Below are 27,381 nucleotides of genomic sequence, written 5' to 3' on the forward strand. Positions count from 1 at the left end.
TAATAAATCTGCAAACTATGTTAACCTTATAGAAATGTAAAATAAAAAAACAAATTATGAATTCAAATTCTCAACCATCCAGTATTAAAGATGAAATTGACAAAAATAAATTTGAAAAAAAAATCATGAAAAAAATTCAAAAACATAAAGAAAAAAAGCAAAACATTATGGATTAATCATTTACAATACAATGTATATGGGTGAACAATAATTTCCTCACATCCTTTAATTTTTATTACTTTATAAAGTTTAATAACATAAGTTTTCTCTAAAACTATTTTTTTAAACTATATGAGAAAAAAATAGACTATAAAAAAATTTAAATTTCAATTAAAAAAAAAACGGTCCATCAAACTCGTAAACGGGGCAACCGGGGTCACTTTGGCAAACCCGTAAACCACGTTAACCTCATATAAAAGAAAAAAACAAATTACAAAGCTAAATTCTTAACAATTTCAATTTTAAAAGATGAAATCGATAAAAATAGATTTGAAAAAAAATCATAACAAAATTTTTTAAAATAAAAAAGTAAAACACTGTGGATTGCTATTGGAATCCATAGTGCAATAGATGTTTTATGAACAGTGATTCCCCTCACATCCTTTAATTTTTGTTACTTCATAAAGTTTAATAACATAGTTTTTCTCCAAAACTATTTTTCAACAATATAAAAAAAAAATAGGCTATAAAAAAGTCAAGTTTAATTAAAAAAAACCCACTAAATCCATAAACTGAGGCAACCTGTGTTACATTAACACACCCGCAAACCACACTGAAAGATAAAATAAAAAATATTAAAAAATTAAATGTTCAACCACTTTAATATTAAAAAATAATTCTAACTCAAAAAATCACGGCTCGTTGATCAGCCCGGGTTTTTTTTTTATAGGTCTTTGAAGTTTCTGTTAGTCTAATAGTTTAGCTTTATTTCTTTAAAATTTAATTATTACAAGTTATGTTAGCTGAGTTTATATCTGTTTTGATTTGCATGTCCTTATTCGACATGTCATATAATATTTTAACATTGATTTAATAATAAAAAATTATTATTAAAAAAAATAAAAGATCAGTGACCAAATATCCACATAACAAACGAAGTGTTTTTTTTTCATTTAGGAGTGGAAAACTTCAAATTGGTTCCTCAAGTCTTCCTTTTTTTTTAATATGTGTCTTTTTAAATCTTCTAAAATTAATGATATATCATATAAACAACTCATATCTCATCCCTATATTTTCTAAACAAAATTATCTTATAACATTTTAATGATGTTGATGTATCAGATAAAAAAATTATTTTACCTTTTGTATTCTCGATATTTATTTATTTTTCAATGAACTCTTTATCATAGATTTTCTTCTCAATTTTTTTAGTTATTAAAACAACTGATTTACTAATGCCAATTTATTTTCAAGATTTTATTTATAATTTACTTAACCTACTAAACAATCAATTTGAGATTTAAATAGTCAACAATTAACCTCTTATAGATTGTGTGGAATCTTTGAAATTGAATTTAAACCTATTATAATTTTACTTGTTCTAATGTTTTTTTTTAATACTTTTAATGTGTTTATTTGAATAAAAAATAAATAAAAATAAATTAGAGGGGGATCTTTCTGATTTCTTACAGTAATTTCAAATAAAAAATATTATTCTAAAAATATCCCCGGAACTTGTATAAAGAACTTAACACGGTTTACTAGAACGCTAATAGCAGCAATATAGAACTTGTGCAAGTGGGCATGTGAATACACGTGTTTTGGCACGTACTGGACGGCTCCCATGATGGCATTCTTGGAAGTCCAGTGGCTGAAAATGACTGCTCGCACGTGACAGCTAGAAACCGGACACAATGAGGTTTAGTACGTGTAACGTCATTGGTGAAGACAGTAAAGAGTCAAATCGATATGAAAATAAGTAGCGAGAGAGAGAATTAATCAAAAGTTACATAAAAAGACAATTTCCTCCTCTCGCTCCGTTAACCAATAACAACACCCTCACAAGAGTTTGTTGTGTCATTTAGCTTAAAATTACAAGTACAGCCTTCCTTTTTCTTCTTTTGTGTTTTTTGGCAGAAGGGATAATCCTCCCCGCCATTATGGACAAAGTAGAAGCACTCTTTATTCTCAAAAGTTTTCTTTAATTATTGTACGTTTCTGTTGCCCTTCCATGCAACTTACTTCAGGAAAGTAAGTAAACACCATTTATTTTATTTTATTTTATTTTATTTTACTGAAGGTGAAATTCTAAGAAGACGTACCATGCAATTCTCAGTTAAGAATAAAATAATTGAGATTATTACTTTAATCTAATGCTCTGTTACGGATGGCTTTAATTTTTCATGAGTTGTGTGTTTGTTGTCATGTAATATAAAGAATGCAGTCGCATGGGTATTTTTATCTTTTAGAGAATCTGCTTGGATCAAAGTTGTAAAATGTAGTATTTAAAAACTTGATTGTGAATTCACAGGGTGATTTGTACTTTTATTTTTTTATATCAAATTTAATCATTATTATTTTATAATTATTTGTCTTGTTTTATATCATTTTATTTTTTAATATTTAGTTGATTGAAAATTTAATTTATTTTTTAAAATTAATTTTTTTTAATTATAGCATTCAACATTTGAAGATTAGACTTTATATTTTTTTTCACAATTTTTTCTATGGAGTTCTCTTGATCTTAAGTCTCAGGACATCGGTTTAGCGGGTTAACTCGAGTTGATCCATGAATATAATTTTTTTTTTCTAGTTTCTCCTTTTCAACACTGAATTAATTTGAGAATTGAGCTTTATAATTTTATTTAATTTTCTTTTTACAAGATTATCTTAATCTCATGATCAAGTCACAAATTTAGTTGGCTGACTCATGTGGGCTAAGATTGTTTTTTTTTATCTTTTTTAAATTGATTCTTTTTTAATTTTATCATTCAACGTTTGATTTGTTGAAGATTGAGCTTTGATTTTTTACTTTTTATGATTGTTGGAGATTGAGCTTTGATTTTTTATTTTTACTTTTTATGAAATTATTTATTCATACTTAATTTTTATTTTGTTATCGAATAAGGTGATGAAGACTTTTTAAGGATATTGAAGGATATCTTTCTATAATACTTGCAAATATTTATTTTTTTTGTTAATTTTAATTTATTTTTTAATTATAATATTAAATAAACTAAGTTTATTTAATCAAGTTAATTACTCGAGTCTTTTATTTTTTCATGATTGTTTTAGAATGTTAGGGTCGCTTCAATATTTTTCTCGTGTTAGGAAATATTTAACCTAACCCATAGTATATCGCGAGTTAGTAATGATCTATTCGTCAGTAAGAGAAGAACGAGTCAAATGCGGATTGCAAGCAGAACCAAGAGATAGACCTTTATCCTTGGAGATATATCAAGATGAATTATGGTCAGCATGTGCAGGACAATCAATCAAGCTTACACATGATAGAGGCCAATCAAGGCACTTCTCTACAGTATACAATATGCACGAATTTTGATACTTAACTAGCTATTTGTCACTCACTTACATCGCGGTTTGGATATTGTTTTCACAAAAAAATAATTAAATGTACATGTTTTTTTAAATGTAAATAAAACATCATCCGCAGAAATAAATAACCAGTCACTTTCTAAATACAAATCCTAAATGCAAATTGAAAAGATTCTGCATGCAGTCTAATTTAATAAATTAAGAAGTATTTATATAAATAAATAAATAAAAAATCATTAACAATAACTAAAATTAAAACTAGAAAAACCAAGAGATTAATGTAGAAAAAATTGACACATGCATAAAATTAACTGAATAAAATAAAAGGCAGAAAAATAAAAGTATAAAAAAAACCAATGTTAAGCGATGATTTTTTTTAATTTTTATTTTCAAAAAACTAATGACAAATGATAAAATTAGAAGAAAAAAAAAAGATCAACCTGCAGTAACACTTCATTAGACCTGAGTCATTAGACTAAAAGCAATATACATGAAAAAATCATGAAAGCCTATCCCTAATAAATCAAATGTTGAAAGATAAAATTGAATAAAAAAATAAATTACACAAGAAGATCTAAAATAAAAAATAATAATTAAAAAAATAAGAATAAAAATTTAAATAAAAAATAAATTAGAGGGCAGTTACAAATTTTTAATTAGAGGGTTAAATTGAAAAGAAAAATAACTTAAAAAAAAGAATGAGGGCTAAACCAAAAAAAAAATTTATAAACTTGAATTGAAGAATAAAATTAATAATTAATAATAAAAAAAATATATTTAATGAAAAAAAAGAAGAAGGACTCTCGTCGATAGTATATCCATGATATAAAAAAGAAAAGGTCCATCGTGTACTCCGTTAGTATTTCTAAGCTCCACAGGCAACATAAAGAAGCTATATATGTAATGGACTCCTAATTTTCTATGGAAATCGCAATCGTATCGCTTCCATCAACTACAAAAGAACAACACTCTCAATATTGGGTGGACTATACGAGAGTCTTTGTCTTATAATTTATTTCCCTGGTGGAGTTGCCGTTATGAATGTTGATTTTAAAGCGTCAACGAAGCCAATAGATTAAATTTTTGTTTGCATTTGTATTCAACTTGCTAATTGAAGATCAATAAGACTTGGAAATTTAAGTCCGCACTTTACTCCCCTAGTGGCCACGATAAGTCGAAGTTGAGAGACAGCTACAGTAACACTCACGGCATCATCATATCCTCACTGTCGCTGTCATTATACTATATCTTACCTACTTCACTGAAAATAAAATTGGGGCTCAGCTAATTCACTGTTTATATAATCAGTGAAGGAATGCCCATTTTTTTTCCTTCCCAATTTTATTTTTGGATATTAAGTTGATTTTGAATTGATTTTTATAATCAATTTTTATTTATTTTATGTGAAGTTGTTGCAGTTTTAAATAATTTTTTTAATATTTAGTTGGTGTTTTGTTTTATAAATACTTATTTTTATTATCATACCGGTTGTTTGGATTGCTTTTGAACATGTCAAATCAATCGAGTCATGTCATGGCTACTCTACACGAGTTAATTTTAAATCTCGAGGTTGGACAAGGAGTTAAATTAGGAGATTTTAAAGTTGATTCATTTGGTCGAGCTCTTCTTTTTTCTTTTCTTTTTTAAATCTATCTTTCAATTTTTTTTCTTTCATTTTTCTTTTCAATCTCATCAATCAATATTTGATTGATTTTGAATTGATTTACATAATCTATTCCAAATTATTTTTTATAGAGTTATCACAGTTTCAAACAAATATCTTAATATTTAATGCTTAATTTTACAAGTATCTATTTTTATTGTCATATTGTTAAGTAAAAAATAGTTTTTTCTAAAAAATATTGTTAAACCCAATAGAGGCCATAGTCATTTCGTGGGTCTAGTAGATTAAGTCACAAAATCCGAGTTGATCTGATATGCCATAATTTCAATATTAAAATTTAAAAAAACATCATCTTAAAGCTTTTTAAAAAGTGAAATCACGCTTTTTACCAACCATCCGAGTTATTTTTGGATTCACCAAGTCAACGAGATCATGTTAAAGCAAATCAACGAGGTCATGTCAAAACAAATCCCATGCGTGATGGTTTTAAACCAATGCTAGATGAAAATTCGGGACATGAGGGTTGACCTATTGAATCAAATTTAATAATAATATTAAATAGTTTTTTATAATTTACATATATTTTTAACATTTAATTTTTTTTTATCCGACCCGTAGCCTAACTGATTGAAATTGCCTAACTGATTGAAATTGCCCTAAAAATAGCTGTGGCAGTGTTTCTTCTGTTTAGCCTATTAATTAATTGTCGGTGAGGTGTTTGGTCATGCACTATATAATAGTGCTTTGTTTTTAAGCATCCTCCATTTGATTGAAATTGCCCATCTTCTCCAAGACATGGGGGCAATGGGCATCTTTATTGCCAAAAAGTGAAGGCATGGGCATAGGATGAATTCGATTTTTCTCGAACAAGATAATGCGTGGAGCCCAGCAGTTTTGTGTCGTTCACCTGCATAATAATTTGATCGATCTGAAATGCCTAAGCCTAACAACGAGGTAAGAAATACCCGGCCATAGAGTTTTCTAATTTTTACAGCTTCTATGTTTTTTTCTACTTTTCTTCTTAGAAATAAATTTCATATATTACAGCCTTCGTGATACATGAGCATATTTATTTTTATATTTTAAAAATATTTTTTTAAAAAGTAATATTTTTAATATTTTTTATTGTGTTTTTAAGATTGTTTTGATGTGTTGATATTAAAAAAAAATTTAAATAAATAAAAAAATACTATTTCAATATATATAAAAAACACTTTAAAAACAACTAACATGAATAAAAACTGGCCCTCATCTATAAAAGAAAATCTCGAGGATTATCTAACTCATTAAATATTTTTACATCCATCAAAGCTAATTAGTCAAGTTGCGAGTCATTGGAATTTGGAAGCGGTGAAAACAAATACAAGTGGGGAATTTTTTAACTCAGTGTTTAATGAGTTAGAGGAATTAACTAAATTAAATACAACTAAAATATGATTTTATTTCTTAATTTTAATCGATTTAATTGGCTTATTAAATATTTTTATAATAGATCCAAATCAAATAGACCCAAACCTCCCCTAAAAAAAAATAACCCAAAAAATTCCCTCAAAATATGCCTAACAAGAACACCCATTGAGCTTGGGCTTGGTATCCCAAGCCTAAAGTACAGTAGGGGGCTCAAGGAGAGTGGGTTCGGTCATGGTAACTGTAGCCCAACTCTCTATAGAGCTCAGACTTGGACTCCAATTACGTGCACGCTTAGCGTGGACGTGACATTCCTAGCACCCTTAATGTTGGGTGTGCATCCCAACATGCTTGGGTCCAGGCAACACACCTATACCCATTTTTCATCTCTAATGAGTTTAAGTTCAATACTTGTTAGAGAATTTATTGGAACCCTACGTGAGTCCCTCATTATTTTATATTGATCTAATAAGTATTATTTTAAATAGAATACAATTTCAGCCACTCCTCTCCATAAAAGAATAAGATTCATGAATTATAAATACACTATGAACCCTTCAAAGGAAGGTTCACAATCTTCATTGTTTATTATATATATATTTTCAAAACATATTTCTTTAGAATATCATTGTATTTTCTCTCTCTAAAAATATACATATTTAAGCATCGAAGAGTCTCCACCTTCTAAATTTTTTTTTTATAGGTATTAGTCACAAATTATCTTGACCTAGTAAACATCAAATACAACCTATGAATCACCTTGGCCATCCTACTTGTGGGATCAAATATAAGTGGGAGGTTTTAAAGGATGTCCTTAACTCACCTAACTTGATGCACTCAAATAAACAAGCCAACGAAAACCACATTATTTGTTACAACTCAGTCAGTGGAGCTTTATTGTTTTTGGAATAAAAATGGAGGTGGGCTAATTTCGTTTTCAGAGAAAGGTGAGCATATCTAGTACAATTTTTAATAGTGGCTATCCGTGCCTGGGATTGAAAGTTGCATGACTTCGTATAGCTGATTACAAGCGACCATCGGATCCGGGACCAGAGCAATTTGTTGAGTTATTTTTCCTTTTTTTATTTCAGTTGGGCTTTTTACTGGGCCTCACTTCTTAAGATTTATTTTGGGTTTTAATTAAATAAAAGGTTATTTTTTATTTTTCAAGGATAGTTTCAGATTTTTTATAATGGGCCAGTGTTGTTTCATTGCTTTTCAAGCTATTGAATTACATAATCTCTTACATCAGCTTAAACATTCACAAGTGATATAATTCATCTAAATTGAAAATAAGAAAAATAAATGAAATCTAGAAAATTACTCAACGTGAAAAGATGACAGCAAAAACTTCTATCAACTCCCAACTCTTAACCATCTCCCTGCAACGAGCCCTCGCTAACATAGAAGCATGAGAAGCTATCTCAAGCTCGCCATCAGTAGGTGAACTGCATAGCTCATTTTTTTAGCTTCTTAGTGCTATCCAGGAGGGGGGGAACCCACTCAAGCATGGCTTTATTAGAGCTTGGCTTAAAAGGGAACGAGACACCTTGAAGTCCTAAGAGGGGTATGTGATGCAAAGAATTGCCGATGGGACCATGGATGATGGATTCAATCAACATTCGCTCACATCAAGAACGGAAGAATAGAAAGAGCCCAGCTCATTTAGCTTAAGATTTTCTTAAGCTTGATTAGGCTTTGGTTCATAATGGCCATTTGCAGCCCGTTTGTTTCTTCTTTCAAACACGTACAGAAAGCTTTACCAAATGGCTGGCCCTGGTGTGTTTATGTGGCCCAGTGACGTGGAATGGAACACCAATAATTGCCTTTGTTTCTATTAATTCCTTCCAAATCCAGGTATGGTATGGAGGATTATGGCAGTTCATAATTGAATTTGAGGCAATGATCAACGAGAAGTAGGTAGGAGGAACGCGAGAGGATATCGATCTCTAAACAATTATATTTCAAAACATTCCACTACCAACTTCATGATAAATTGATAATGGATATAAAACTGATGTTAATTTAATGTTGGAATACAAGCAGAACAGAATAAAATCTACATCTCTAGAATTAAGTGTAACCATACTGATACAGTGTATATGATTCCTGATCAGCTACTGCATAAGCTTCATCTTATAGAATTTGCTAAGACTATTATTAGACTAATATATTTGTCCGATCTTCATTCAAAGCAAGTGTTTTGTCTCCTAGTTGGGAATTCTTAGTAGTAGTTAAGATCTTAGATGTTTACTAGATAGGAATTCTTATACAGGTTGAAACTGCGAAAAAAGGATCTAGGGATTAGAGAAATATTACCCTGATTCACAAAAAAATAAAATAAAATGGTGTTAGGGGCATTTCAGTCTTTTTTTGTCATTTTAGTTATTAAATAATTAACTAGGTTGAAAGTGACATAATAAAATGACCTAATTATCAGAATTTTTAGAACTAGCTAAGAGTAGTATTTTTATATTTTTATTTTTTTAAAATACAATAAAATAACAAGTTTATCTTTAATTTTTTTAAAAAAAACTAAATCACACATTCAGAGCCTTTTGGTTTTCTCACTTCATCTTTTTTTTTTTTTTTTGTGATTATCAGGTTCATCAAGGGCATTTTAGTGTTATAATAGAGATTAAATATTAATTAAATTGAAAAAGTTGCTAGCACATGCAACATACAGGCCATTTTAATTTCAGTTCGATCCTTATTCATTTAATTTATAAATTTTTTTTTGATTTTTTTGTAAAAATTTTATTGGTCTTCAATTTCATCATTTAATCTAAGTTTATGATATACTATTTTTTTCAATTTGGTCCTCATTCTCTTAAATTTTTTTTTTCTTTTGTTAAAATTATTTTTTCTTCTCAATTTAACCCTTCAATAAAAAAATTTATAGTTACCTCTAATTTATTTTTTATATTGATTTTTACTTCGATTATTTTAATTGCTATTTTTTTTTATTTTAAGTCCGTTTATGTAATTGATTATTTTCCCGATTTCTTCAATTAACATTTCATTTGTTAGGTCTAGTGACCTAGGTCACAAGTCTAAAAAGTAATCGAGGGTAAATATCCTTTTTTGTTTTTTTTTTTTTCTGAATTCATTGTTCAAAATTATTTTTTTAAAAAAATAAATAATTGGCTTTGTGGTTTATTCAATTCTTTTCTATTATGTTATTCTAATTTCATAACCTGAACTATATGTTTTACAGATTAACTCGGGTTGACTCCCCCCTTATTATCCAATTTACATGTTTATCGTGCTACTTTGAGTTGACTCGGGCTAATTTTTCATGTCCCAATTTTATCTAGTTTCATACTTCTAAATGTTTTTTTCCATGTTATCATGAGTTTTTTTTTTAATTTTTTGTCCATTTACTATCATTGTTTATTTTCTTATCATCTAATTAAAAGAAAACAAAATTATTAAATCCAGTCGGGGCTATAATCCAAGTTGTTTTTTTTTTTAATTGTGGCACCTAGACATCATTTTTTTATGGAAAAAAATGTGGACATGTAATGTAGCGCAGTCCCACGTGTGGTTACCAATTACAATAAAAGAATTGACGGAAATCATGCACCTTTTTTTTCTTTCCTTTAATTCTTTCTACTTTTGTTTTTTTTTATTTTATTATTTAACAATTGAGTAGCTTTGAATTGGCCTTTATAATTTATTTTAATTTGTTTTTTATAAGGTTATCGCAACTTCAAACAAACATCATGTTATTTGCTTTGTGCTTGATTTTGTACATGTTTATTTTTTTTTAATCATAAAATTAAGTAAAAAATAGTTTTAAAAAACCAAAGTTATTAAACCTAGTAGAATCCATGATCATGGTTGTGAGTTTGACAAATTAAGCCACAAAACCCTGGTCGATCTAATATGCCATCATCTTAACATTAAAAAAGAATATCATCTTAACAAAAAATGTAAAGTCAATACATGTTTTTACCAATCATCTAGATAGCTTGTTTCAATTTAATTTCTATCATGTTATCACAGTCTCAAACAAACATCCTAATATTTGGTTGGTGCTTTATTTAATGAGCGTTTTGTTATCATATAATTAAGTAAAAAATAGTTTAAAAAACATAGTTATTACACTCAATGGAGTCTATGACCTGGGTTATGAGTTTGATGGATTAAGTTGTGAAACATGAATTGATCTAATATGCCATCGTTTCAATATTAAAAAATATATATATCATGTTGAGCTTTTTTTTAAAGCCAATCTATATTTTTATCAGTCATCCAAGATAATTGTTAGACCCGCCAAGTTGACTAGGTCATACAGAGATAAAAAAAAAATAGTTTAAAAAAACATAGTTATTAAACCTAGAGGAGTCCATGACCTAGGTCGCGAGTTTGATAATTTAAATCATGAAACTCGAGTATGTCACTGTTTTACTATTAAAAAAAATATTATCTTGAATTTTTTTAAAGTCAAACCACAATTTTACTGGATATCCATGTTGTATTTTAATTAACCCATCAAGTCAATTAGATCATGTTAAAATAATTCTTATTTAATTTAAAACCCAAGCTATATAAAAAATTGGATTGAGAGATTTTAAATTAACTTGTTGAATTGAATTTAATAATAATATAAAAAAAACTCCTTGCAACATGGAAATTTTTTTTACTTTAAAAAATTTGATCCGTTGGGCAACAGTAAACTAGTGAATTCACAACATATTTGACATGTATATTAAGTATTCAGGAATGGTATAACGACACAGTAAAATATAATTTTCTAGTAGAATCTCAATTACGTCTCTTCCTTTCTGGTTGAATCCAATTTGAACTTTGAAATAACAAGGGAGATTGCCATGAATTTGCTTTTAGGGATTTTGCCAGTTGTCGATAATTGATTTGTCAGCTTTAACAGTCTTGAGCTTATAATCCCACAGGAAGCTGCCTAGAACCCGTGCCCCACGTTTACTTGTTCGATAGACATGCTTTTCCAACAATTAATAGGATAGTCTACAAACAAAATCAAAAGTAGACTCGTTGAAGTTTCAAAACTTGTGACCTCAAGAAATTTCTTGGACATGGTCAGGATTACTTTAGCCCCAAATTGACTGCAAATGCCAGCATGTTTCTTCGCTCTCAAAGATGGAATTTGTCTTATCATTAACGCAAACAAAACTGAACTCCCCTCGGAATATATATCAAAGACAGCAGCAGTATATACCCAAGATCCAACTATAAACAAATAGTTCTTCACGTAAAACTATTATCAACAGATGATCAATATATGAATTAATTATGAATGTACATGAAAAACTTGCGTTCCCATCTTTCTTCACTTATTCTCTCCTTTCATTCATTTATTTTAATTTTGTTGTACAGTAATAACACCTAGCTGGCTAATCGATCCAATCTAACAGAAGAGAACAAAAAAAAAAAAAAAATACAAGGAAAAAGAATTGATAATCAAGAAACAAGATACCAATCAACCCTAGCTAGTGATGACAATCCTTTCCCTCATGGTCCTCGAGTGTACCAATCCTTCCTCAACCTTCTTATCTTTCGGACGACGCAGCAACTTGGACCACAACCCACCTTTCTTCTTGATCTCATGACAATCTTTATTCCCTATTATTGAAACCAGAGCCAATGATCTACTCTTGGTGAGGAAATTACTCTTGCCATTGAAGAGCGAGGGCAAAGAATACCCTTTCCCTTGAGGAGGGTATTGAAAACGATGCATTGGTGATGAATAAGAACATGAAGAAGAGGAAGAATAATAGGATGACAATGAAGAAGAGGAGGAGCAATCCATTGTATTAGTGGAGCTACTACGTGAATTAGAAGCGCTGGTTGAAAGTTGAGAAAGCTTTTCACTTAAACAAACCGAGCAAACACCTGGGGATTGCTTGTGTTTCGGGTGTTTCTTGCACTTACCGTCGGGCTTGGATCGACCCATTACTTCCTTTGATCTCCACAAGCTAGCCATTATTTTTTTTTTTTGGTTTTGGGACGACTAAGTGACCGCCTTGGTATACTTATAGAAGGTAATGGAGTGTTTGTTTCCACGATAGTTCATGGCAGGAGGTTTCTTTGGAATTTCCCTATTTAAAATTGCTTTTTTGACAGTTTGTGAGAGAAGTTGACAACCTGGCTGTGAGGACTTAATTGTACGGCTGTGATGGGGAGGAAGATTTGTGGGGTCTACTAAGTCGGTGGCTGTGATGTGTTGGATGGAGGAAGAAGAGTTGCGGGTTGGAAAAAGAGAATTTCTGTAGTGGCGGCGTGGAAATTAACACAAGTTTGCATTGCTAGTCCACCTTTTGCTCTTTTTATTAATTAATTACCTTTTACATTTAAAAAAAAAATAGAAATAAGAATTAGATAAAAATGAGTCGAAACGGCGCGCCTTACTAACTACACCAACGAGGAAGGATCTGTTAAAGCAAATCCTTTGCACGAGGGATTTATTCAACCAATAAGATTTTGCCACAAGAGCACGCCAATCTCACGCTTGCCGTGTCAACATAAAAGAACAAGAATGGTCTCTCTCTCTCTCTCTCTCTCTCTCTCTCTCTCTATATATATATATATATATATATATATATATATATATATTGACACACATAAGCTATGTGACTCGGCTTGTGCTGGAGGTCGGATAATTATTTTTTAAAAAAATAATATTAAATCCGATGCAAGCATGTTTTAAATAATAAAAAATAATGTCAAATAATAAAAACAAAACAAAAAAACAATGTTAACTCGTGTTTATTTATTAAGCCTGTGATCTAAGTTATTTGACTAAAAGCAACAAATTTAAAAAATCTTGAAACTCAATTCTCAACAAACTAAATGTTGAATGATGAAATTAAAAAATATATATTTAACATACAAAAGGATAAAGAAAAATAGCAATTATAAGCCTAAAAAAGACCTAAACATGTTCGGGTCAACCCGCTAACCTACTGGTCAGGTTATGAGATCAGGATAACCCAACAGGAAGAAAAATGGAGAAAATCATGAAACTCAATTTAAAAAAAAAATGTCTAATTATGAGATGAGGAAAAAAATTCAAAAAAAAAATTATGCCAACCCTTGTAAGTCTATAAAACTTGTGCCCTGGGCTAGAATAAAAAAAAATCAATAACACAAAAGGATTCTAAAAAAAAAATAGTATCTAAAAGGGAAAAAAAGGGTCGGGCGAGTCTACTTGAGTTAACTCACCAAACCCACATGTTATGTCATGAGATTGAAATAACTCTATTAAAAAAAAAAAACATGAAACTAATTTTAAAAAAATATCAAAGTTGAGTAATGAGTTTGAAAAAAAAAATAAGTTGATAAAAAAATGAGAGCCCGTGTTAGTTAAAAAAAAAAAGAATTGTCGACATCAAACCATTTGGCCTCCATTAGATGCTGGATCTGCTGTCTAAAAAGCATAAGCATCTCTCAATCAGTGTCTATTTTACCCCTACAGACAATCAAATGATTTTGTGTGCGAAGAGAAAATTGGTTGTTACATTATTTCAATCTAATGTGCAATACTCTAGGGCTACGATATAGAAACCCTGCCACATATTAGTTTTTTTAAAAATTTTAATATATTATTCATAAACTAACTGGTTTGAAATACTAGATTGTTGGTAAAACATATATTTAGGTTTGGACTTGCTCTTTCATTTTTGGGACGAGATAAGTATCATATTGAGTAGCTGCAGTTCATGGTTAATCTCACATTACAGAAAAAAGGAAAAATAATCTCAAATGAAAAGTTCATTTTAGTTAAGCAAGAGTCCGTTGATCCAAACCCCGCTTCTTAAAAGAATGGAGAGAAGCATCTATGTGCATAGTCTACAAAAACGAGGATTTTCATTTCCCATGTCAGCTGCTGTTCCTTTTTCCTTCTTTGTTTTTTACATTTAATAATCCCCAAACAGTGGTTAATGATGAATCAAACAGCTGGTTGAGAGGGAGGGAGTCCATGGAAGTCAGCTTTTAACCAATAAAAGAAATATATATATCCCATGTTGAGAACACTCCCAAACATAGCATGGCATTTAAAGTTTTGTTTTTCCCACTCCTTATAATGGAGATGCATGCGGCTCCCGAGTCTCGCTCCTCTTGGACACTTCCTTGCTGCTAGAAAAGCGAAAATAGCACCAAAAATAAAAGATTTAAAAGAAAGGGCTGGTCGAGTAAGATTTAATGTCGATGAAAGAAAACTCAAAACCATGTCCTAAGTTGGGTGGAAACAACCACTCTTTTGTCTGCCCATTTTCGACTTGGATTTATTAGCAGATCACGAGGAAAGCCTGATACTTGACAGTGGAGCAACAATACTTACAATGGTGCCCCATCTGTAATGCAGGATTTATGCTTATGGGCCATATTTACCGAACTAATTGAAATTTCTTATCTTGGCAAATGGCAACCGAGATACTCCTGCTTTATTGGATGTGCTTGTGTCTAGGTTAAACGCTGTGGTCTCTTTCTGTAACCAAACACCGTCCCTGCGTCAAGAGGCACATGTTCGGCAAGAACAATATAATTATGATTCTTGTTGTAGATGACCACCTAGAACCGCTGTAAAGAAAATGAATTTTTTTGGTCTGCAAGTGATGAATTTAGTGAACTTTTCCATCACTCAATACCCGTATCCTTTGTTTTTGTAGTTCAGCATGTTTGGGGGTCTGGTTTTGTGGCCAAAGCTGGGGATCGATTCGGATGCCTGGAAAGTTGCTCGTTTAACTATCATTATTTGTCTTAAGGTTATTTGTTTCGTAATTGCTTGCTCATTCTAGTATGAATATCTCGACACTGGATCTCTAAGGGTTCAAACAAAAATACATTACTGCTACCATGCATGACAGGATTTCAAGCAATAGACTTGACTAAGTTAGAAATCATTGGTTCAACATGAATGAGAAAAAACACCGGATCGACAACTAGTTTACGCCCCTTTCAAGTGCTTCTGACAATGGCACCATAATTTTACACCCAGCTAGAGTTGAGACCAGCAAATTGGCAGCTAAACAACATTGTAACAGATCAGATGTTTACTTTCGCTCTACTTAGCAGGTTTAGATGCTTTAGTTGTTCTAACCTCCGCCGGTTTGAGCTGAAAGTGAAAAAAAAAGTAATTCCAGTCAGCAATATACGCAGAACCTTATCTCCAAAAAATACTTCAATCACTAACTTGAGCAATCAAAATCTTACCATGGGGTATGCATTATTATGGCATACGACCTCGTTTTTTCCTGGTGTAAATGCCAACCATAGAGCTATCACAATGAATACAGACCCTTCTGCTTACAAAGACATTGTATCATGCAATGCTCTGCCCCTCATCTTTTGCTTCATAGAGAGGGCAAAACCTTGAAAATATCAAGATATCATACAAATAATTGAATCGTGATTTGACAACAAAGTTGGATCATCAAAGTTTCCACTTTCCACGTTTTTCATTGCTATGAAACCTTTGGAAGTTTGTTTAAAGAACATGGTTAATTGACACCTTTGAGGTCAAATTAAAAAGTGAAGTTCACTTATTTTTAGGGGTTAAAACTTCCCTGATATTTGTCAATGAAGAAACCAATGTCCATAGCTTCCCCTGATCTCCTCTCCTTCTTTGTTTTCTTCTTCACATAAAAAAATGACAATGAGCTCGTAACTTTTATTGATGTCGTCTTTTGCTCTGTTTTTTTCTTCAAACAAAAAAAAGAAATGACAATGAAAGAAACAAAAAGAGCACAAAAAACATGGCTAAAACTTTGCCATCCCTCAAGGAATCAAAATGAAAAGGAGTCAAAATGAAAGGGCCAAACTTGTGAAGTCCACAGTAGCATGTGAGTAGGTAGGTATACAGTACCGCCCACAATAAATTGGGACACCATTTCGTGTTTTTGTTAATGATAATTAATTGGCGTGGACTACTCATGCAGGTTTAGAAGATGTTTTGAAGTCTAATTGGGATAAGAGTACCTTTCTTCCTCATATGCTTCAGCCTTGGCAGAAAAAGTCTTACGTCTGTGGAATCACCAGGTTTTTGATAATTTCTTTCAAAGGAAGAGAAGGTTCTAGCTCGTATTGGGGGGATTCAAAACGCACTGATGACAAATTAGAATAGATATTTATTGCGATTTTAGGAGAAGCTTCAAGAGGAATAAAGAGAATCTTGAGGCAGGAGGAATTGCGTTGGTATCAGAAGTCTCGGATCAACTGGATTTCTTTTGGTAAACTAAAAAAAATCATGCTTCCACGGTGATCAGAAGGTGGCGAAATAAAATTGAAGCACTTCTGGATGATCAAGGTTCTTGGATATGGGATCCAACTAATTTGCGTTCTCTGGTGGTTTCCTTCTTCACTGATCTATTTGCAGAAGAGAATTTCAATAGAGACTTGTTCCCTATCAGAGGCCTTTTTCCTCTTTTGCATGATTCAGAGAAAACTGTTCTTCTTAAGGATGTGGATAGAAAAGAAATTAAGTCAGCTCCTTTTGATATGGGTGCTCATAAAGCTCCTGGTCTGGATGGGTTTCAGGATCACTTTTTTCAATCTCAATGGCATACTGAGGGCGATGGTGTGTATCAGTTTGTGCAGGGTATTTTCTGTTGCCGATGATACTTTCCCAACTTTCGGGCCTAAGGTTCAAAAGTTGGATGTTGTTTCTCAATTTTTAGGCTTACTGGCCTTGCGAAGTCAGGTATAAGTTAGTTACAAAAATTCTGATGAATACAATTAAGCATACTATGCCTCTTCTAGTTAGTCCCAATGAGAGCATGCAGCTTTGTCCAGGGCAGACACATTACAGATAATATTATGGTGTCTCAGGGCTTTCATTGAGAATGAGCTGCATGACGCAGATTTCCACACTGAGGTAATTGAGCTTGTTGGTGTTCTGAATATTATACATACAATAAAAATAATAAAATAAAATTATTCATTCGCCTAACAATGAGCTCCAATGTATAATATTTTATATAAAAGATGATTAAGTATTTCAAGTTTAAGTATCACTTACACAATCGTTATGTGAGTCTTTTCATAGATATATATGATATTTCCGTGTGAAATTATCATGCAGGTCAGTTCAATATATATGTCTTGAGAGCACCTACATGTTTGTTCTAGACATTTCTTATACCTCATCTTATAAAAACTGTTGTTTCCTTTCATAAAAGAAAAAACATAATAAGTATTAGTCTCTATGACTCTAATAAATATCAAGTATTTAAGAGAGCATTGACCATGAACATTTTAGAAACAATGCTTTAATACAATAGTAATCTTATAATTATAACAGTTTTATAATTTTTTTTACAAAATATTTTTGTCTCAAGAATTTTATTATTATTCTAGATTTATAAATTAAATATTAAATTAATTAATCTAATATTATATAAATAATAAAAATAAATTAAGTTTTTATTAATAATAAATATATATTTATATGAATATAATAATATCACGTATTCAATCGAGGATTGGAAGCATACATGTTAAACCAATAGTGATTTCTTGCATTAAAACTGCTACAATTAAAGTTCCTTTTAATGGTAGTACTACGAGTTTCATCCTTCCAGGGGCTCCAGCAGGGGATCCTGTGTCTTCATATATTTTTGTTTTATGCCTGAAAAGGCTTTCTCGGCTCATCAATTGCGCGGTTGACACCAAGAAATGGTTGCCTTTTAGAATGAGACGTTCTTGTCCAAAAATTTCTCATCCTTGTTTTGCAGATGAAATGTTGTTTTTTGTGAAGGCTACGCTTTAGCAAATTCGGCTCATCCAGCTTTTCATGGTCTTTTGTGTGCCTCATCTGGTCAGCGGGTTAATGCTGCCAAAACCAAGGTTTTTTCTTTCTTTCAAAATATTTCTAATCATAGTGCTAATGAGATGTTGAGGGTTTGTGGCTATACCTGTACTCGGGACCTTGGCAGATAGTTTGGCGTTCCTATCATTCATAAAAGGTATGTAAGAATACCTACAAGCATATTATCGAGAAAGTTCGGCAGAGATTGTCTGGGTGGAAGGCAGATGAACTATACCTAGCTGAGAGAATTACGCCGTGTCAATCAGTCCTCACTTCTTTGCCAACGTACACAATGCGAACAGTTTCTCTTCCCAAAGGAATTTGTGAGACTATTGAAAAGCTCTGTCGAGGCTTTCTGTTCATGAGATTTTGCAGGCTAGAGTTCCAGCTTCTGTTACTGTCCAGAAGGTTGGGAGATAGATTTTTTGGCGCCGTCGAGATGGTTCGGTTAATACTGATGGGTCTTGCTAGAGTAATCCTGGAATAGCTGCTGCTGGTGGGCCTCATTCGTGACAACGGTGGACGATGATTCATGGGCTTTGTGCCCATTTGGGTATCCGCTTCCAATTTTAATCTCCTTGAACCCAAATTCCATGCTAACATTAGGCCATCCATGATAAGCTGCCCAAGCCCTCTTCACGTAATGATGAACAAATACCAAAATGGGCTCAAAGCCCATGCATTCATCGTCCTCTGTTGTCACGAATGAGGCCCACCACGAGCAGCTATTCCAGGATTACTCTTGCAAGACCCATCAGTATTAACCGAAACCATACCTCTTTAATAGGGCGCCAAAAAAATCTATCTCCCAACCTTCTGGACAGTAACAGAAGCTGGAACTCTAACGCGATCAACTAAATAATTTAACCTAAATAAACTCTTAACTCCAACATTAATTTACAATCAACATCAACTCAAAATCAATAATTATTTTATAAAATAACATAATTATCAACTCAAATTCTTAATTTAATTTAAAAATCTCTAACTCTAAACCCTAACATTTTTTAAATTAAATTAACACATATTAATATAAATTACATCAAATCAATAAATGTTGAATATACCTCTAAGTGAATTATAGGTTTTCTTCTTAATTTGCTAGCTGTAATTTTAGGTTACATCCCCTTCTAAAAAAACAATTAATTTTTAAATCAATAGTTTAAATTCAAATATTATGGTTTGTTATGATTTTAATAATTTGAGATAATTTCAATTCGGTAAATGTATTAGTCTGCAGCTCATATGAACATATTGAGCTGACAGAAGGCAACAGACCAGTTATATATAAATCCTGTCTGTTTTTATGATTTAAAAACGTTTTTTTTTTAAATTTTTTCAAATTAATATTTTTTTTAATATTTTTAAATTATTTTAATGTACTAATATTAAAAATAATTTTTTAAAAATAAAAAAATATATATTATTTTAATACATTTCAAAATTAAAAACATTTAAAAAAATAATCAGAACATGACTCTCCATCTAATCACACTCTTGTAGTATAAGGAATCGGCACCTTAATTTGGGCTGTATGAAAGGCACCAATATTGCAAGGAAAACGGGCTCGTGAGTCTTGTACGACGCGCCTCACTCGAGTCGTGCAGGGAATGGAGGGTGTAGGAGTTGGTGTATTTTCTAGGGATTCCCGCCCTAACGTCATGGCAATCTAGCATCAAGATTCCATTAGGGCACTAACAGTCAAACATGGGTGACGTTGTGGGTCCCGGTTTCTGGCATGAAAGTGACTTGAAGGAGCTTGGAATCACAGCAGCTTTTTAGTCAGTCTCTTTCCTACTCGAAATTTCAAAGAAAAATGGAAAGGGACTCATGTCCTCTCCGGCCCACTTGTTTAACAACTTGTCAATCGGCTACCATCTTTGTTTTTTAAATATATTATTATTATTTTAAATTAATTTATTTTTAGTATTTTTAAGTTATTTTGATATACTATTTTAAAAATAATTTTAAAAAAATAAAATAAATATTATTTTAATATATTTCTAAATAAAAAATATTTTAAAAAATATCCTCGTTTCATGGAAAAGATTGATTGATTGTTTACCAAAAACCTGTTATTAATCAATTTTCTATTTGCTTAATCATCAACGTCTATCGAGAACATATTTGCCATAATATATGCTTTTAGTTCAAGCATCACTGTCAATGGAAAAAATCTACTTCGATAGGTTAGGGTTGTTCTTTCACTAGAAGAGAATGCTAGTCAGCTGATCAGAAATTAGAGGCGACAGACATTAATGTATGAATTTGTAAACGCGGTGATTATATTCTTAAAAATTTTGAATTTATTTTTATTTAAAATAAAAAAAATTATATTTTGAGATCGTTTTAATGTGTAGATATCAAAAATAATTTTAAAAAAATAAAAATTTTTATTTTGATGTATTTCTAAACAAAAAATATTTTAAACCGCCACCACCATCACCACTATTCTAAAATATTTTATTTGATTATAGAAAGGATTATATATATATATAACTTTGAAACGAGTGAGTTTTTTTTTTAATGTTCAAAACTACATTGTTTATCCTCTTAGATACTATTTTGGATAGACTATATAAAATTTTATATTTTTTCAATTTTATTCTAGAATATTTTTTTAACAATTTAGTTCTAATTAAATACCAATTGATTTTGATTTATTATGAAAAGATGAGATTAAAAGAAAATGAATAGAAATGAAAAAAGCACCAAACATGGGTGGCATGCCACAATTTTCATAAAAGATGTACTTTGGTCTTTAAACTTTAAAAATCATGAAAATTATATAATTGCAGCACCTCAATATTTTTTCTAATTCAATTTTGGTACAAAAAATCATTTTTGTTATTTTTTAGTCCATATTTGAGAAGAGAGAGAGAGAGATTCCCAAATTTCAGCAATAGAGAGAGAAAAGTGTTGTTAACACCGATTTAGGCCACCAAAATTACTTATATTTGTTCCAAATTGTTCAATTTGATAAGTGAAGTTCATATTAGGTATTTTTGTGCCTTTAAAGTTCTTGAAAAAACATGTCCGAGCTCGAGTTGATTTTTGAACTCAGGTTGATTTTGGTTTTTTGATGCTACAAGTAAGTTTATCATAGTTCTTACAATGTTTTTTATAAAATAAACAGGTTGAAAAACATGTTTTTTTTTTTAAAAAAAAAAGGCTTAAGCCTTGATTTTCCAGCCATCACAATGGCTGAAATCTAGGCAAATCAAATGATATTTTTTTTTTTTCAAAATTAAAGGCCCCGTCGGCTGGCCTTTGCTCCTTTTTTTTTTTAAAAAAAATTAATTATTCTTTTTTATGGTTTTTTCTCTAAAGATTTTTCAATTTATATTTAAATTAGTACTCTTCTCTTTTTATTTTGTTTTGAGAGTCCTTTTTAAATGAAAATTATTTTCTTAATTATATATTTAAATTTGAAGAGTTTTTCTAATTCATCTATATTCTTTTTAACATTTTATATTTATGAACTTTATTTTTTAAAATAAAAAAAATTATTTCAAGATAATATTTCTAATATGTGCAATCTTACATGGATTTTTTCTTCTTTTATTTTATTCGATCAATTTAATTTGTGTCTTTATTTCTATTATTGTTTGCTTAGAGAAAAAAAACTTATTTTAATAAATAAATTTAGCAAATACAACCAGGTAAATATCTTGATCTACACATGTCTCTCGATTTTCAAGTTTTATTTTTAGATATCGTTAATGATTTTTTATTTATTTATTCGGACACATAATTCTTGATTTATTTAATTATTTGTATGCATAAATTTTTTTATTTAAACTTAGATTTTTTTATAAAAAAATAAAAATATATAACTCGTGTCGAAACACGGGCCGCATAACTAGTGTGTATTTTGTTGCTTAGACCTCGTTTATTTTTGCGTTTTAAAGTGTTTTTGAAAAAAAATAATTTTTATTTTATTTTTTTTGTTTTAAATTAATATTTTTTTAGTATTTTTAGATTATTTTATGTGCTGGTGTTAAAAATAATTTTATTTTAATATATTTCTAAATAAAAATATGTAAAAAATCAATCACTATCCATTATGCAACCACCCAAAACAATGAGAGATAAGTTCTGGTTAAATAACGAGAGGACGGATACGTAATAATTAAGCTATGGCTTTTGAGAATCTTGATTACTGGCAAGCTCCTTTCAAGAATGCGGGTGTAGTCTACAAATTTTGTGGCAAAGCTATACGTCTTCTGGGCCCTGGGGATTGGTACCCCTAGATGAGCTCTTGGCACAATCTTGGCACTGAGTATAGAGTAATAATTAGCTAATCTAAGGGTCAGGATCTACTTTTTACTAACCAGAGGGTTTGATAAGTGATCATTCGGAACCCCCAATAATTAGCACAGAAATTAAAAAAAAATGGTGAATTAATATAAAAATAAAAAGTTTCGATAATATAGTATATTTTTAAATATTATATTCAGAGATACAATATATCATTGATATTGTGTTTCTAAATTATAATAAATCATTAATGTCATGCTTATCAACGGTGAAATCAATTAAATTGATATGTTTTTCTTCTCTTCTTTGTATACAACATGTAATTTCAAATAAGCAAACTAGAAATTTAAAAATATAGTTTAATTGTTTAGATTTTAGATTTGTTTTCTAGAGATTATAGTTTGAATCTCACAAACCTCGAGACCACTAAGGACTTACATGTTCGTTAACTTCAGGGACTGTGAGATTAGTTAAGGTACGCGCAAGTTGGCCCGAACATCTAAATTAAAAAAAAAAAAAAAAAAGCAAACCAGGCAAACAGACAAGAGAGAGGGGGAGGGGGGGGGGGGGGGGGGGGGGGGTTGTGCTTGTGAATCAGATGAGAGAAAGAGACAGTGAATTGTTGGTTTTTTATAATTATGTGAATCACGTTTTCCTGGCTTGTACATATGGCTGCCCTCCAAATTTTATCATCACAACCTTCTACAGCTTCTCTCTTCAATCACCTACCTACAACCGACTTATTTTGTTTTTTCAAGGTATACACTCGATGATGAAGACTCAGTTACTTTGAAATTATTTTTCCTGACATGTCGTCATGTTTAATTATTGCTTTTTTTTAACCATAACAATTATTTTATACGAGATTTAATAATAAAATAAAAATGTGTTATTTTCTCAAAAAAAAATTAAATAATGTTATTTTATTAAAATTTTTAAATTATTGTACTAATTTAAAAAAAATAATCCAATTCACTATGTGCTTTTACTTTTATTTTCTGGATCTTTTATGCAACATGTAACTTGAGTTTTCAGCCACAAAAGTTGCTTATAAATAATCAAAATCTTTAATACCCTACAGATAGGATAATTTGGTTGATTGAAATTGGGTGTTTTTGAAAGGGTAGTGTCTTTTATTTTTATGTATATTTTAAAAATATATTTTATTTAAAAAAAATATTACATCAATATTTTTCTAGTATTTTTTGATGATTTTAAAATGTTGATATATATATATCAACAGGAATGTTGATAAATATATAAAAAAATACTTTTAAAAATTACCACACCTCGTAACTAAATAAGAGGAGAGGACTTCAATTTTCAGAGCATACAGCAACGACAGAAATCATGTCTAGATAAAAAGTTTCCCAGCTGACCCGCTAGTCACTCTCGTAATAAAAAAAGATAGTAAATGCAAGAGAGAGCGAATGACACAAGAATGGTTGATGCCAGATCTTCTGCACCCAATTATTGTGTGGGGGCATGCAGTATGCAACAGCTAAATCAAGAGTTTACTTATTAGCGATTTAAATTGCTTTGGCTGATTTCTGACAGATGAAGACCTGGCAACTTCAATAGCATTGGTTGCTGTGATATGGTTATTCACACCAAATCCAGTGGAAGAGAACATAAAGTGAAGTCCTAAAAAACAACGAGAATTTGCGAAGGCAGACTTGAACCTTTTTAAAACTACACCAACTTTAGTGCTCAGGAAAATAGCAATGAAGAGTGGGGGCTTGATCAACTGAAAAGAAATTACAAGATTCCTCAGTGCTAAACAAGCTCTGCTCTTCCGGTTTCATAAGATGGGGTTGATATACTTGATATATATTCCCCAAAATAACTCTTGAATCAGACAGCTGAAACAAGTTCATCAGTTCATGCGAAGAGGAAATATTGCTGTGGTCTTTGGTGATCGCACTTGAATTGTTTTTTTCACTGAAATCACGGTTCTTACTGTGCACTGAGGCGTTGTTGTCTGACTCTGAAACGCGGTGCTCTTCTTTAACAGAGTGACTGCTATCAACGTTTTCTTCACTCAACTTTGCTTTCAATTCTTTTACCTGAATTTCAAGCAACAAAGAACGTAACTAATAACTAAATTATCCAGCGAATAAAAACCAACCAACTCAGCCTATTAGCAAATCTAGAGGCAATACCTTTTGTGCCAAGACTTCATTCTTCTGTTCAAGATTACAGTAATCAAGTTTTAAAGCTTCATAATTGGCCTTAAGAGTGCCATAATCTCTCTCCAATTGCTTGGTCTTCCAACGGGCACGACGGTTTTGGAACCAAATAGCTACTTGTCGTGGCTGCAGGCCTAATTCTCCAGCTAATTTCAGCTTTCTCTCTGGCTCAAGCTTGTTTTCTACCTCAAAATTCTTCTCCAGGGCCTTAACTTGATGCAAGTTCAACCTTCGTTTCTTCTCACCTACATGGCTGGCTGCTTCAGAGTAGTCTTCTTCTTCAAGACTATCCAGCATTGATTGAAAATCTCTACTGTAGCCTTGATTGGTCTTTTGAGTCCTCTCTTCTGAATTAGCGAGGTCACTAATAGCAGATGTTAGTGATATTAACAGGACAGAGAAAAAAAAACTCAAAAGTTGTACAGAACCAAGGCATCATTTGGTAGCCCATAGAGCGAAAACCATTAAAAACAAACTTGAACATGTGGGCAAGCGTGAATAAAACAGGTAAATTGACTTAACGTGGAGTTTTGTTTACCTTTTGAAGAAGAAATGGAGATGAAAGCAGCCAGGGGATCTGAGGAATTGAACCGCTTCATAGCTGAAAGCAAGAAAGAGACAGAGCAGGTAATTAGCTTACGGTGAAGGGGCGCCCCTCCTCGAATCTCTCTAGTTTTGCTCAATCTCCAAGCTCTCAATTAAAGGGATAAGATGCAAAGGAGAACTCTGTAGCCTAACCGAAGAAAATAGAAGCTTTTGATCAAGTAGACAGAACTGTGGAAAGAAGAATAGCAATCAAAAGCATATCTCTAGCTAATCATTGTCTAATCATGTTAAAGAAAAGGAGATGCAACTCCAAGAGGCAGTGAACCTGCTTCACCTCTCACACTTGTTATATACAGTTTATCTGTGACATGTGAATGTGATTTGAAATTGACTCGAAATCATGTTTTTTTTTTTCTAATCTTTATTTGTGTTTTTCTAGTGCTGTCACATCCCTGTAATTGCTGCAAATTATACGATAAAGTAGTAGTATTATTTATGTAATCATATAAATAAATTTGCAGCTAATATGGCCTCTAAAATAGGTTTAGTCGTCTTTACCACGTCTGTCCCCTTGACTTCACTTCTTAATTAACACATCATTACGCAAAAATCTCCAAGCCATGTGCCAATAATTTTGTTTTCGGTGTTTTTCAGTAATTATTATGAGAAAAAGAAAGATAAACACTTAAAAAGTAAACACGGCAGATCTCTCACTGTCAAAAAAAAAAAAAAATAGAACTACTAGCAAGAATCTAATCTGTTGCATATAAAACTAAGATCCATTGCTAAAAAAAATTAACAATGAAATCACCAATAAAAAACATCATATATAAATTTATGGTTGCTGGTTATATGAATTTTGTACTTTTTTTATTGATTTATTAATTTTTTTTATTAATTATTCATGGATATTTTGATAGCATTAGAACATGTAAACAACATGCATTAATATTTAAAACTACTTTAAAATTTAAAATCCAAAATACAATTTAAAATTAAGTTAAACTTATATTAGTGCAAATAAATCACGATACAATAAAAAGATACAATTATGATGCTTGTAATGGAAACAAACTAGGATATTATGAATCGACATAAGGTGAAATTTGATATGGTGGTTAAGATCTATGTTGATATACTGGTGGAGACGCGTGAGAGTTATTATTTGTGGAGCCATATGTGGCAGTATCGGTGAGGCAACATGTGGTGGATTCAATGGAGCCATGGGTGCGACATACCCTAGCCCATATTTGATGTCCCACCATGGTATTCAAAGTTGTTTCTAAGATATTATTTTACGGAAGTCATCTCCCGTTTTAGCTTGGAAATATGATCGTCTATATTTTTTTTATCTCCTCATATGAAATAGGATATGATGACTTCACCAAGTAGAAATGTGATGAAGAACTTGTACTAACTATAGACTTTGACATACTGGATGCACCATATACATTACCCTTTTACAACTCCTCTAAAGTTGCACACCAAGTTGCTCCATCAAATAATGAAGGATGATTTTTCTAATGAGTTCTATACTTTGAAATCATTTTATTTCTATAAATTTCTTATAAAAAATTACATGGGATAATAAATTCATTTAATGTTAAATATTATTTAAATTATATAAAAAAATAAATAAAAATACCATTAGTTCTACTTTTTTTATACTTGTTGTCTATGAAGGTACCAGATTACTTAACACTCTGATGCAACGCTAAAAAGATATCACTCCATGAAAGTTCTTTACCACTTGCTATCAACATTAATGAAAAATAGAAAAGATAATTATAAAAAGTTTAAATTCATTATCTTAAACAAAACAAAAAATCATATTATATTAACTCGATATGATGCAAATGACATTGTACCTCTAGAATAAGTGTTTATTTTGTCATTCGTTTTAGTTAACCGATTTCTCTTTGCAGATTCTGATCTTTTTTGAAATTCAAGTGTGAACCAAATATATTTGATCATTTGATTCTAGTAATAATTGTTTATCCAAGTAGGATCCTTATCAAGGAAGTCCATAATATTTCTAGTGTTTTTATATGACATGAATTTCTTGTGAGCTT

The 27,381-nt window shown here is 30.9% G+C and overlaps 1 protein-coding gene across 2 annotated transcripts; it reads right to left on the reverse strand.

Annotated features, from left to right (window-relative positions):
• Window positions 1–24,144: 24,144 nt before the first annotated feature.
• Window positions 24,145–25,703, reverse strand: LOC7461793 (homeobox-leucine zipper protein ATHB-6). 2 transcript variants are annotated; one of them, XM_024594843.2, is made up of 3 exons: window positions 25,302–25,703; window positions 24,737–25,127; window positions 24,145–24,640 (listed from the first exon to the last, which is right to left on the reverse strand). In XM_024594843.2, the coding sequence occupies exons 2-3, from the start codon at window positions 25,058–25,060 to the stop codon at window positions 24,278–24,280; spliced, it is 687 nt and encodes a 228-aa protein (XP_024450611.1). In that variant the 5' UTR covers window positions 25,061–25,127; window positions 25,302–25,703; the 3' UTR covers window positions 24,145–24,277. The 2 variants fall into 2 exon arrangements, with proteins under 2 accessions (XP_024450611.1, XP_002302314.1); XM_002302278.4 differs by having other exon boundaries at window positions 24,737–25,110; window positions 25,302–25,701.
• Window positions 25,704–27,381: the final 1,678 nt, after the last annotated feature.

The sequence above is a fragment of the Populus trichocarpa genome, chromosome 2, assembly GCF_000002775.5.
Source record: "Populus trichocarpa isolate Nisqually-1 chromosome 2, P.trichocarpa_v4.1, whole genome shotgun sequence".
Classification (NCBI taxonomy): Eukaryota; Viridiplantae; Streptophyta; class Magnoliopsida; order Malpighiales; family Salicaceae; genus Populus; species Populus trichocarpa.

Excerpts from the sequence above, each read along its gene's own strand:
- LOC7461793 (XM_002302278.4), bottom strand. The coding sequence starts at position 25,362 with ATGAAGCGGTTCAATTCCTCAGATCCCCTGGCTGCTTTCATCTCCATT. Across the intron at positions 25,111-25,301 it reads CTCCATTTCTTCTTCAAAAG|AAGAGAGGACTCAAAAGACC; the intron begins GTAAACAAAACT and ends TCGCTAATTCAG. Across the intron at positions 24,641-24,736 it reads ATGAAGTCTTGGCACAAAAG|GTAAAAGAATTGAAAGCAAA; the intron begins GTATTGCCTCTA and ends CTTGAAATTCAG.